At 46.9% G+C, this 13,670-nt stretch overlaps 1 protein-coding gene and 1 pseudogene across 4 annotated transcripts in view; one reads left to right on the top strand and one right to left on the bottom strand.

Moving 5' to 3' along the window:
• Positions 1-2,813: 2,813 nt before the first annotated feature.
• LOC131487459 (large ribosomal subunit protein eL43-like) lies at positions 2,814-3,824 on the top strand (annotated as a pseudogene).
• Positions 3,825-9,848: 6,024 nt separating this feature from the next.
• SBF2 (SET binding factor 2) overlaps positions 9,849-13,670 on the bottom strand; it is a 484,561-nt gene continuing 480,739 nt past the window's right edge. For all 4 annotated transcript variants that reach the window (XM_058688209.1, XM_058688205.1, XM_058688206.1 and 1 more), the window contains 2 exons: positions 12,596-12,727; positions 9,849-11,592 (listed from right to left, as the gene is read on the bottom strand). In XM_058688209.1, the coding sequence (XP_058544192.1) occupies positions 11,494-11,592; positions 12,596-12,727 (231 nt within the window). In that variant the 3' untranslated portion in view covers positions 9,849-11,493. The remainder of the gene's footprint in view (positions 11,593-12,595; positions 12,728-13,670) is intronic.

A 13,670-nucleotide genomic window follows, 5' to 3' on the forward strand; every position in this document is an offset into this window, starting at 1 on the left:
AGCATTCTTGGTTTCTTCCTACATCACAGGCTGCTCCTTGCCGCTCCCTCCAGGTCCACCCGTCACCGGCCAGCCAGCATTCCTGTCCTTGGGCGCGGGCTGGCTCTCTCCTCTTCTCTGAACTCTCACTGGTGGCACCGTGTCTCTGCTTGGGTTACCATCTATTTTTCTGCCTCCCTAGGGTTCATCTCCAGCTTATTCCTCTCTGTATACAGATGCTCACTAGGACATCTGAAAGTCATCTCAGCCTCCATGGTGCAAGGCCAAACTTGGGGTCAATTCTCTTCTCCCACAGCCCTGCTCAGCCCCTGGTAATCACTGCCCCCTCCCCCCGCCCCCCAAGAGGCACCACCAGGCATCCCCTTGTGCAACTTAGGAACCCAGGGGGCCTCAGACACCTCTCCCTGCAGCCTCCATGGCCAGACCACCACCTGTTTCATCCTACGTCCTCGATAACTTAGGACTCTGTACAGTTCTTTACATGTTTGCTGTCCCTTCCTAGTCCAAACCACTGTCACTGTTTCCTGGACCACAACAGCCACTTAAGTGGTCTTTCCACATCCCCTCTCACTTGCCTCCCTCCAAGCCATGTTGTAGCCACTCTGCACAATGGGTTCTGCCTTGAGCCTCAGACATGAGGATGCTACTCTCCTAGAGAGAGTAGGGCCTCCTTAGGGTCATAGCAGGGCTGCAGTTTCCAGGGCAGGAAGGCTAACCCGCATGCAGGCTGGAGGTTAGACACAGAGCTCAGCCAGGCCTCCTAGGGAATGGAGAAGAGGCTCTGAAATTTGCAGTATCAGGTTTCAGAAAACATGGGGTCAGGGTCAGCAGAGCAGCTGGTAGTGGGGAAGGCCAGGCCCAGCTAATTTCCTGTCAGAATGGCCCAGAGGCCCCAGCCCCTCTCTGGGCTGGCCACAGGGGAGGAGATGCCGGGAATGGCTCACATTCCTCTGGCTGGGGCTGCACTGAACCTCGAACCTCGGGGGACCTGTGGGGAGTGAGGAGGTGGATCTCTGAGGCCAGAGTCGGGGACTCTCTGCAGGGACCAGGCATCTGGTGTGCAACCCTTAGGCTGGAATGGGGCCAGAGACTGTAGAGCAGACACAAAAAAGAGCATCACAGCTGCTGAAGCTTTAAGAGAAACGAGCCCAACCTCACTTTCAGATGAGGAAATAGGCTCAGACAGGACCAGCTCTCATCAGGATCACATGAGCATCCCTGTTCTAAGCCCTGAACTCTGTTTCTTCTGGCCAGGCCTGCATTTCCTGGAAGGCCCTGCTTTGCTGAGCTGTGTGACAGTGGGGGGCAAGCTGGGCCAGGCCTGTGCTCCTCTTGGCAGGAACCCTTGCTTTCGGATAGAGATATATGCTTCTCAGGTGGTCTGTGGGGTGGACAGCTTGTGCGGAGAGGGTGTAAGGGTGCTGAGTCGGCTGTGGGCCCCTCTGTCCTCTCCTTGGAGGCCTTAGCTCATTCCACCAGCAGAGGAAACTTTATGTCCTGGTCCAGTCCCCAGGAGGGTGAGGTCATAGAAGTGTGCTCTTGGCCTTAAATGACCTTCTAAGTGGCCCGGCCTGGCTGGGTGGGAGGTAGAGGTTTCAGGTCCCCTGTACTGTCCATTCTCTGGCCCCAAGATGGGCCTGGTTGAAGTAAGATGGCTGGGGAGGGTGAGACCAGGACATAGTCGCTCAAGCCTGGGTCTGAACCCATCTCCATCAGACGCTATCGTCTGACCGGGGCAGGTCATCTGACCTCTCCAAACCATGGAGACTTCTTCGCCCAGCTACCTCCTTCCTGGCCTAAGACTTAGCATAAATGTCATTTATTCAGGTGTCAACCTGAAAATAGTCACGACAAGAGGCAAACGAGTGTGTATTTGGGATCAGAGAATTGCAGTTTGGGGAGCACAGATTCTGGCAGTAACCAGCGAAGCGTCTTGCCTTTAGGTGAAAGCAAGGGGTTTTATGGGAAGGAGGAAGGCTGGTAATTCCATGACTTGGTACAAACAGGCTGCACTGCTGTGTGCACTGAGTCTTCTGTTAACACACAGAACTATTCCTGGTACGCTTTAGTTAACTGCTCTGTCTTCAGAAAGTCCACAACCAACAGTTTTTGGCCAGGATGCCTGCTGTCCTGTTGACTCTGTGGACAATTGCTTAAAACAACTGCTGTTTTGCCCAGTTCAAACAAGGGCAGGTAAGGCCGTTTCTCCGTAGTGGCCTCCCTGACTCTATTTTGAAATGACTGCAGTCACATCAGTTTTTCATGCTGGAAAGTCTTCTCTGGATGCCCACCCAGGGCTGGACTAGCAGGACCCTAGCTAGGACCCTGCAGGTTTCCTAGCTAGGTTTCTGCAGGACCCTAGCTGTCCCACCAGGTCACAGCTCTGATTATGCTAGATATCATACCTTGCAGGTATGGATAATGGCTTATTTTACTTGGGGTCCAAAGTAACCAGAACGGGCACCAGCACATAGCAACTACTAATAAAAGCATGTTGACTGAATGAATCATGGGCAGACAAATGCACAGGAAGATGGACAGTCTGATTTGGGGTGACTAGCTCATTCATAGTAGGCTCCATCCTACAGTAGGAGGTTTGAGGGGAACATGTGCATGGTCAGGCTTGCCGTGGCACCTCACATACTGAAGCCCCAGCAGAGAAATAACTCCCAGCTGCCTCCCACTGGTGACGTCTCAAGTGATAGGGTCACAGCAGGGACCCCCAGCCCCACCTGCTAAACTCAGCTGCCCCCAGGAAATGTGGATGTTGAGAGAGGATGCCAAACACTGGTGGACTCTAGGTGACAGGTGGGCTTGTGTCAGTGTGCACATAAAGTGCCTGTGACACAAGGGTGGGTACATGTGCAAGTGTACATGGTGAACATGCATGCCCTTGTCTGTTGTCTGTGTGTCAGGATGTGTTTGCATATATGTGTGTGAGTGCCCCCAGCCCCCCAGGGTCTTGCAGTAACCCCCTGCAAGCACAGCCCCTGAAGCCCACGTCTCCCATGGCACTTCAGCCCTCTGCCTCCCTCTTGCCTCTCCTTGGGCCATCCCGCATCCAGTGTCCCTGTCCTGGGCTCCTGTGCCCTGCACACACTTCTGTCACTGCACACATCACTGTGGGGCATTTGTGTCATGCCCTATTAGTTTCCTGTTGCTGTTCTAACACATTACTACAGATTTAGTGGCTTAAAACAACAGATTTATTGCTCTCTGGGCTCGGATCTAGTTTGTGGCAACATGGTTAAATGCACCAAGAAGGTTGGAATCATTGGTAAATATGGGACCTGTTATGGTGCCTCCCTCAGGAAAATGGTGAAGTAAATAAGAAATAAGTCAGCATACCAAGGACACTTGCTCCTTCTGTGGCAAAACCAAGATGAAGAGGTGAGCTGTGGGGATCTGGCCTTGTGGTTCCTGCATGAAAATGGTAGCCAGTGGTGCCCGGCCCTACAACACCACTTCTCCTGTTACAGTAAAGTCAGCCATCAGAAGACTGAAGGAGTTGGCAGGCCAGTAGAAGCTCTACCATTTGAAACATAGCTAGCCTATAATAAATGGGTTAATTTCTGTAACAAAACAAATGAACAGATATATTACAGTTCTGAAGGTCTGAAGTCCAAATGGGTCTCAAGGTGTCAGCAGGCCTGCATTCCTTCTGGAGGCTTCGGGGGAGAATGTTTCCTTGCCTCCTCCAGCTTCCTCCAAAGGCTGCCCACATTCCTTGGCCCATGGCCCCTTCCATCTTCAAAGCCTGCAATGATTGGCCGTGTTTCTCATGTTGCATCTCTCTGCCACTCACTTCTGCCTCTTCCTTCAACTTATAATTTTTTTTTTTAACGTTTATTTATTTTTGAGACAGAGAGAGACAGAGCATGAACGGGGGAGGGTCAGAGAAAGAGGGAGACACAGAATCTGAAACGGGCTCCAGGCTCTGAGCTGTCAGCACAGAGCCTGACGTGGAGCTGGAACTCACAGACTGCGAGATCATGACCTGAGCCGAAGTCGGACACTCAACCGACTGAGCCACCCAGGCGCCCCCCTTCCTTCAACTTATAAGCACCCTTGTGATGACACTGGACCCATCCAAGATGACCTTGAGGTCAGCTGATGAGCAGCCTTAATTTCATCTGCAACCTTAATTGTCCTTTGCCATGTCATGTAGCATGTTCACAAATCCTGGGGATTTGGATGCACACGTCTTTGGGCATGGGGGTCTTTATTCTGCACACCACAGATGGTCTCTTTTGGTTGTGAGCTCTTTGGGCCTGTGCTGTATCTTACTCATCCAGAGACTTCTTGAGACTGAAAGAGTGCCCATGCCCAGGCTGTACTAGGTGTTTATTACATATTTGAGTAAATCTGATTCAATCAATGCTATGTTGAGAATCCATTTGTCCTGGGTACTTTTATCCAGGTACACAGCTTTCATCCCCATTTTATAGGTGAGGAAAATAAGGCTCAGAGAAGTTAGGCCAAAAAAAGCTAGTATGTGACAGAGCCAGAAGCTTCAGTATATACTGCCCTCAGGTAGAAAATGCTGACACCTTTGTTCCTTTGGGTCTAGAGATCCAAAAGAGAAGTACCTAGACCTTGGGTGGTGGCCATGAAAATGCAACTCTCAGATTTCAGACTAGCCCCCGCAACTGTGCTCCCATAGCCGTCACAGTTTTTATGCTGAGGCCCACAGGCTGCTGTCAGCCAGTGACTAAGGTGGGTTTCTTCTAGGGAGATACAAGATTTCCCTGGTGGGCAGTTTTGGCACACAGGGCTCCCCACTGGCCTTGCTATTTTTAGATCTGAACTGCAGCCCAAGACTCTTCCACCCCACCTTCCATCCTCTTGTCTCTTGTTCACAGGGCTCAAACCTACATCATTGATGTCCCTCTCACCGCCCCCACCCCACCCCGCTCCCTGACCAGTGTCCTGCTCCCCTAACCCTCATACCTGTTCCCCCTGTCAGTCTTTTGCATGCAGAGTCCTGTCTTAGTGGAAGGACCAGAACTAACATAAGCGGTCTGAGGAAAACAGTGGCAAGATGGGGATCTGGGACTGTCACAGCGGATGGGGAGGAGGATGCTGTCCTGGTTGATGGGGGCCCCAGATAGTCCCTAAAGCAAGGTAGCAGCTCAAATATTTCACTGGGAATATTTCACTGGGAATTTTCCAGTTTCCTGGAGGAGAAGAATGTTGAGGTAGGTGTGATAATCCAGGCATTCGAAAAATAAGGGGGTTGGGAACAATGCCCTCAAAAAGTTGGCTGGTTACTGTGAACTCATGCTGATGTTCTGCAGAGGGATGAAGAGGGACTATGGGCCACTGACAAGCAGTTAACAGGGAGGTGTGAGAGCCGGCAGGCCTCCACGGTAGCTTACAAAGAAGCCCTTATCTCTGGCAGTGGAGAACAGATATAGCTGAGAGGCAGGCTGGAGATAAGAGTTGCACAGATAAGTCTGATTGCTCAGCCAAGGTAGTTATGTGAAGGTCAGGCCCTGGTGGGGAAAAACTGGAACCCTGAAACATGAGCTAAAGACATCAGGATGGATGCCCCTGAAGATGTTGGTGTTGCAGCCTTCCTGACCCTTGATGCTTGCAGAGACGGCCATCCCTCCTCCTAAGAGCTCCCATCTCTGCTGTGCTGAAAGATGCCACAGAGGCCTCACCCTTGCTGGGCAACAGGTACCCTCTCAGGTGCTGCCCCCACTTCCTCTCCTGGTAGCCTAGGACAGTAATTAGGGTTGAATTCCAGACTAATCCAGCTGGGGACACACTGGGCCTGATAATGGAGGAAAGAGACACTACATGAAAGAATGGTAACTATCACGGACACTGGCAGGAGCCAGGGGAATGCTCCTGGGATTGCATTTTGGGAATGCTTAAGGGGGCTGGGTGTGAGACTGGAAAAGCAAGCATTCAGGGATTTGGGGGGACTCTATTGAGACACAGATTTAATACCCTAGATGGGCCACTAGAGGATGGGGAAGATTCTGCTGGGGTGGCTCTTAGAAGCCTGGAAAAAGCAGTGGCCAACACTCAGTGAAATGGAAATACCCGAGTTTTCCTGGCAGATGGTAAAGAAGAAATTAAAGAAGCTGGCAAAAGTGGGTGTGCTGGAATGGATACATTGTGTAAGGCCAGTAATGACAGAGGGGCAGGAAAGGGGGCTCAACCCATAGAAAGTTGCGGAGAAAGCTAACAGAGCATGGTGTCCCTAGGGGCAAACCAGGCAGCCAATAAGGCTCTGCTTAATACCTGCAATTTAAATATTTAAAAAAAAATTTTTTTTAACGTTTATTTATTTTTGAGACAGAGAGAGACAGAGCATGAATGGGGGAAGGTCAGAGAGAGGGAGACACAGAATCTGAAACAGGCTCCAGGCTCTGAGCTGTCAGCACAGAGCCCGACGCGGGGCTTGAACTCACGGACCGCGAGATAATGACCCGAGCCGAAGTCAGCCGCTCAACTGACTGAGCCACCCAGGCGCCCCAATACCTGCAATTTAAAAAGCAGACAGGAATGGAGGTGCAGGAGGCAGGCGCAAGGGAAATTCTTGGTCTCTTGCTCAGTCCCCAGACCTGAACCAATTTGCAGATATGGGACCCACTGACTGAAGAGGAGGCCAGTGTCTAGTAAGAAGGACTCCGCAAAACAGCAACAAGTATGTATAGTGATGGTTCCTGGAGTTTTTCCCCAAAGGTGGGAAATGTATTTGGGTGACTGTTCACAAAAGAAAGGGGACTAGCAGACACAGAGGTTTAGTTGACATTAACATCTGGAGACTCAAAGTGTCATCGTGGGCCCTTTTTTAGAAGGAGGCCTGTGGCGGTCAGGTAGAAAGTGGAGTTGTGGCTAAGGTCTGGCTTGCTGGGTCCACGAAGCTGCCCAGAAGGCCCTTGTACCCGACTGCTTAGTTAGAACTTACATGCTCTGGCCTGAAGGGATCCCCACCTCAGGTCACTGGCTTACTGGGTGGGAGAAATCTCAGTAGAGAAGGCCAAGTACAAATTTCTGAAATTGCCATTTCCCTGCTCCTTTGCCTTGCCCAAGATAGAAAATAAAAAAACTCACCTTATACCAGGGGATGTGACAGAAGTTAATGCCACCATTAACAATTTAAAGGATGAAGGGGTCGTGGTCCCTTACCATTTCTCCATTTAATTTGCCCATCTGACCTCTGCATGAATCGGCTGGATCTTGGAGCAAGACTAGACAGATTGCCTCAGGTATAACCAAGTAGGAGCCCTGCTGTGTGTCAGACATGGAATGATAGCTAGAGCAGATTAATAAAGCCATAGGTATGTGGTTTGCAGTCACTTGGTCAATGTGTTCTTTTCCATTCCAATTAGAAAAGATCAGAAACAGTTCCTATTCACATGGGATGGGCAACAATATTCATTTACAGTTTTGCCTCAGGGTTGTGTAAACTGCCTTTCCCTCTGTCTTAATCCTAAGAGGTCAGGACCATGTGGACATCCCACAGAATGTCACACCGATCCTGACCCGGTGCTGATTAGGCAGGATGAGTAAGAGGTGTCCCTAAGCTGGAGGCCATGGTTAAGTCACATGCACTTCCAAGTACAGCATATAAAACCTATGAAGACCTAAGGACCTGCCACTTTAGTGAACTTTTTAAGTGGTTCAGTGGTCAGTAAAAGGAAGCAAAAGTAAAGAATAAGATAAATTGTTGCATATTGTATCTCTTGACATGGTGAAGAGAGCACAGTGCCTGGCAACCATCTTTGGGTTAGAGGCAACATATTATTCTGGGTGACGTGTAAAGCTGCCAGCTATGGGGAGTGGGGTCCCATGACAGGAAAATGCTCTGAAAAAGGTCCGGGCATGGTAGCCTGGAAGCTGGAGGTGTTGGAAATGTCAGCAGTGGGAAGAGGAAAGATGTAATAGCATGGAGCTTATGGCAAGCCCAGTGGGAGAATCCCAAAATAGGCCTCTGGGATGCCACAGCAGGGCCACGTTATCAGTGACTGTGGATTACGCACATTTTGAGAAGCAGTTTATGGCATGTTACTAGGCTCTGGTAGAGACAGAACATTCGACCAAGTTACACCAAGAGGGACATCTGAAACTGCCCATGATGACTTGGGTTCTGTTGGATACATCAGGTCATAAAAACGGATGGCCTGACAGCATCTATAAGATGGAAATACTACTTCTGGGACTGAGCCTGAGTGAGGCCAAGCCCAATGGGTAAACTGCATGAAGACAGAGCGTTGATAATTTTTTGTACTGATTACATGTTGAAATATTTTTGATACACTGGGTTAAATAAAATATCTTGAAAATAAGATGAAATGTTATTAAAATTAATTCCATCTATTTCTTTTTACTTTAAAAAAGATACATTATAGGGGTGCCTGGGTGGCTTGGCTGGTTAAACATCCAACTTCAGCTCAGGTCAGGATCCCTTCGCTCAAGGGTTTGAGCCCTGAGTGATGCTCTGTGCTGTTGGTGCAGAGCCTGCTTCAGATCCTCTGTCTCCCCCTTTCTCTGCCCCTCCTCTCTCAAAAATGAAATAATATTAAGAAACATACATTATATGGCTCCCAATATGTACCTATTTTACAGTGCTGCTCTAAGCTCTATCTCTTCAGCAATACTGTCTTATTCTTTGCTTAATTCATAGCTTCTGTTGCTGCTGCTGAAGGCATTTCCCGGCTATCAGCTTGAGACTGTTCAGAAATTCTTTATAGGATGATGGGGTTACTTAACAACTCTTAAAAGAACTTCCAATGAAATATCTAGAGATGTCCATTTCTGTTGAGAAGCAAACCTGCCATACCATTCACAGTATAAGCTCTAGCTCTGGAGGAGAGCCACTGGGAAGTGAGAATAAAGAACTCGGGCCAAAGGGTTTGGGGAGTGAGACCTGTATGAATGTGCTCCTTTTGAGATCTGCATCTTTCAAGAGCCCAGCCACGGACAGGCTCTGTCACAGGTGCCAACGTGGGGGGCTGGTGGCGGTCAAGCCTCTGACACAGTGCCAGGCCCTAGTCCTTCTTCCTTGGAGTCCAGTGCTTTTCTCCCCTTCACAGCTAAGATCTGAGGCATGAAGGGCATCTGGATATTCTTGTGCTCAACCCCTAATCTCAGTTGTTTCCCCTGTGACTGAAACTCAGGGACACAGCAGGGGCAGAATGGCAGGTCCCAGGACCAGCCATTAAGAAGAGAGGCCTGGGACCAACCCTTGCCTGGATCACATGAGGCCTCTAGACTGAGAAGATCTGAAGGCTCAATGGGCCCTTTTTGCCTGGCTCATAGAGGGCTCCTGGATATCAAGAGACTTAGAGGTTCAGCCCCGAGATGAGAATGTGCATTCTGTTGGCTACATGTTGAGATGTAGCTAAGGTCCCCAAGGTAAACTCCAAGGGTTTAGGTAGAAGAAGTGTTGTCCAGAACTGAAAGCACTGATCCCCATGTGATATTTAACAATTTCCTGAAGCAGAAAAAACAGCCACCCAACCAGAGTTCACTTCATCCTGCTTAAAATTCTCACAAATTGTCACATACCATAGGTGGTAAAACTGTGACCCAGATGATGTAAAGGACCTCACCAATTTCACACAGCTCACTAGAGCACAAACAGTGGCTTCAGGTCTCTTACCTAAACTCTGCAGCAGCACGTCCAGAACCCAGAAGCTCATGCCAGTTTGTCCAATGTCTCTGGTAACCTTCTATGCAAAGGGCAGTGATGGCATTAATAGAACCAGGGCACCACATGGGCTGTTTTACTCTTGAGCTTTTAGTCTCATATATAAATCCTGAATGTTGCCTGCTTAGTGCTACGCACTACACGATGAGTTTTATTTCACAGTAAATGAGGGATGCTCTTTCTTAAGAAATAAATTTAATTCGGGGTGGTTAGTGCATGTAAGGCATGTAACCTTTATGAAAGTTAAAAGAATCCAGTTATAAAAGAAGCACTGTATACAGTCTCAAATCGCTGAAGGTACAATGGGCTCCGTATTTTACAAAGTACAAAAAATTATTTCATATACAAAGAAAAAATACAAATAATGTGCAAAAATCATTTTCACAGGTGGCAATTTATAAAATGAAAATGGTAGAAAAATCCTTCATTCTTATTATCCCCAATTTCTTATATATTAACACAGGTCTATTTCCTAGAGTGTAGGTAATTTTAAATTTGAAAATCTGATTTATTTTTCATCTACAAAGACAAAGTGGTTTTTTTTTATTTTTTAAAAAGGGAACTATTTTCATTACTGAAATCTTATGCATGAATCAGTTACTTTTATATTAAATTATAAGTAGGCTATCTGAAAAACAAGGATATAGAAATCGTATGTACATATTTTTGAAATATTAGTTTGGTATTTAACATATTAACATTTCAAAACAGCGATCTAGCTACCTCTGACTCCAGTTGGGCTTCAATGCCTGTAGCAGAGATGCTGCTGCTCCTCACAGGGAACAAACAGCATTCCTCGGATCTTTAGCTGAACAAACACAAGGTTATCAAAAGTAGAGAAAATCTACAAACAGTTCTTACTGTTCACATGCACAAGTGCTGTTTGGGTATCTGATTGTGCCACAGACACAGCCCCTGGCACAGGTGTAATGTGCTTGTAGACAGCTTGCTTCTGTCTTTCCAACACCTTCACTTCATTAGGAGTTCAGTGCAAGTGTTTATTTTGTGAGTTAGTGCATTCAGCTTTTTGCATGTTATTCTGTGTAAGGAGCTGTCAGGGAACAGAAGAATACACAGGAACACAAAGTCCTGGATCCTCAGGGCACCTGTGGCCTAGAAAAATTCAGTGTTTGAAAGTAGTATTTTCCTGCATTGGCCTTGTCATTGTTGCATCATTCCCTGGACCGTCTTTCTCCTTCAGGAGAATCCTGCGTGTTCCCCGTCTGCCACTGAGCACTCATGTTCTTGCTGTGATCCCCCATGGCCGAGCAGGGGTTATGGAAGCACCTTTTGGCAGCACCAGATAGCTGAGCATCTCTAAGGTCAGGCAGTAGGAGTAGGAGCTATTCTGCTGGGAAATCTGTTCTGTGCAGAACATGAGATAGTGTTGGCGGGGTTTTGATTTTTGCTTGTCAGAAAGCTCTCCAAGGAAATTATGACCTTGGGGAACAAAAAGGATCTAGTTTCATCAAGAAGGACTCAAGTAAATAGAAACCATTTATCTAGGGGATGGGTGACAGTTGGCTCAGGAAGCATTCTTCTGATCCCTAACCACTAAGACCCTGTTAGAACAACCTAGTGCAAGATACAGGGAGTGCCTGGGGTTCTTGACCAGACCTCTGTGACATATTCATTCAGGCTAAGCAGACATAGCAATTGTTCAAAGAGGGCACTGGGTAAGACTGGGCAGAAGAACCTCAGGCCTGGGATGACTCCTCAGAACCAAAGAGGAAGCTGTCAGCTCCTCAAGGATTCATGCACTTTATTCTATCTGACAGCACGAGGCTTTCCTCCCTCTTTTTTGCTTGGGTTGACCATGGGCATCAGGCGTCAGAGATACAGCTCTGGATCCTGTCCATCCACTGCTGGGCACTCTGTCCATCCTGGGCACAGAAGTTATACACACGTTTGCTGGTCTTGAGCTACAAAACCAAATGAACAGAAGCAGAGATGAAGGGCAGGCCTGTTTTATGGCTTTGGGCAAGTGTGTGAATCAATCTCAGTGAACTTCCCTCTCCGTACTGCTTCAAAATCTCTATGTTTTCTCTTCCCTCCACTACCATACTGTCACTGCCATTATAGTCACTTTGTTTCTTTGGTCCCCAGAGTCACAGTAGATGTTAATAGAACGACACTGGCAGAAAAAGGAGACATACTAGGAGAGCCTTACTCCTAAGGAGGAGGGTCAGGAGCCTCTGGCCTCTCCCATGCACTGCACCGGGAGCAGTGCAGTGCAGCTCCCTGGGCTCCTCAGGGAAGCCGGAGTTTCACCCCCACCAAGAAGTTGTCTTTCTTGTCCTCTTTCCATCCCCTTCTCTAAAGGCTTAAGTTGGGGACATACTGGAAGCCTGGAATCAGGTAAATGGCCTCATAGCCAGAGCAGAGCCCTTGAGTGTGGCTGTGCTCTTTATGAAACCCTGCTTGGCTATGGGAACTGGATGAGAACCCTATCATGTGGCCCATCAAACTCCCTGAGGCTCACCTAAGGGCTGTTGAAGATGTTAGGACCAACAGTCATCATATATGACTAAGGACAATTTTTATGGATGGTCAAACATGAAGACCACTGGATCCAAAGGGAAGTAGTGTCTGTTCTTGAATAGGTGGTGAATAAAATAACTAACAATGTTTTTATCAAGGAATTCATCTGCTTCCATGTCTGGACACCCAGTAAAGGAGTCCTTTGTGCAAAGCAGCGCACCACAGCTTGGAGATGGACAGCTTGGAGATGGACAGCTTGGAGATGTCAGGTTTGGGGATCGAGTGCTAAGTTCAAGTTCTGGAGCAATTTCCATAGCCAAGGGGTTATCATCTGTCACCACCAATTGCTCTGAGGCCCCATAATTCTTGGAGGTGGATGGATTGTAAGGAATCATGTACAGACAGAGCCAGGTTTTCTAGTGAGATGTAGTGAGATCAACTTACATCAAAGAAAGCCTTGTCACTCGTGTGCTTTGGGGCTCCCATGCTAGGGCCAGCGGGGATGACCATTTCTACTTCAGCCAGATCAATGTGGCCTTTACAGCTTGTGTCCTCACCTGAGTCATAGTATCGCAGCTGGAACCAAAAGGATACAGATGGGAAATAAGAGACACAGAAAAGGAAAATGGTATGACTTTTCAAAATGTATTTGAATACTTGCCTCTGTACCTTGCTAAACTGTGTCTGAAATAATAAGCAAGAAAATAAAAACACTGTTGCTTTTCGGAAGGAGGACTAGGTGGCTGACAGAAAGGAGGAAAAAGACATATTTTTCTGAAATTCGAATGAATAAAAGTATTACATGTTAAAAACTAAAACTAAATGTCAGCTAACAATTGTAAAAAATATATGTAACATATAAAAGAGGTTGTTTAGAAAAATATGCAGGATTCCTAGAAATTGATAAGAAAAAGATAAACAATTTAGTAGAAAAATGGTCAAAAAAATCTCAATAGGTAAGTCACAGAGGAAATGCAAAAGACCTATAAATATTTAAAAAGATGGGCAACTTCACTGATGAAAGAAAAGGGATGTAATCAGTAAGATTTCACTTTTCACTTAGATTAAGAAATATTCACAGTGAGGGCAAGGCACTAAGGTATTCTCAAACATTGCTAGTGGAAATATAATTTGTTAGAAACTTTTTGGACAATTTGGCAATATCATCTAAAATTTAAAATGTTTATGCCTATTGATATACCTTCTCACCTCTAGAAATGTATCCTACAGAAACAATCCCACAAGCATGCAGAGATACACATAAAGAGGTTTCCTTCAGCACTGTTTTGATCAGGTAAAAGCTGAAAAGATGTATCTGTCTTTCATTGGGGTGTTGGTTAATTAAATGATGGTTGGTTAATTATATCAATGATACAGACTACTTTATATAGCTTTTCAAAAATTATAAGGAAGATCTATATGAACTGGTTGGAAAATATGTTCAAGATATACCATATAAAAAATACAAGTTGCCAAACCACATGTAAATCTAAAGTGATTTTTGAGGGGCACCACCTGG

This window comes from Neofelis nebulosa, chromosome 10 (assembly GCF_028018385.1).
Source record: "Neofelis nebulosa isolate mNeoNeb1 chromosome 10, mNeoNeb1.pri, whole genome shotgun sequence".
In the NCBI taxonomy this organism is placed as follows: domain Eukaryota; kingdom Metazoa; phylum Chordata; class Mammalia; order Carnivora; family Felidae; genus Neofelis; species Neofelis nebulosa.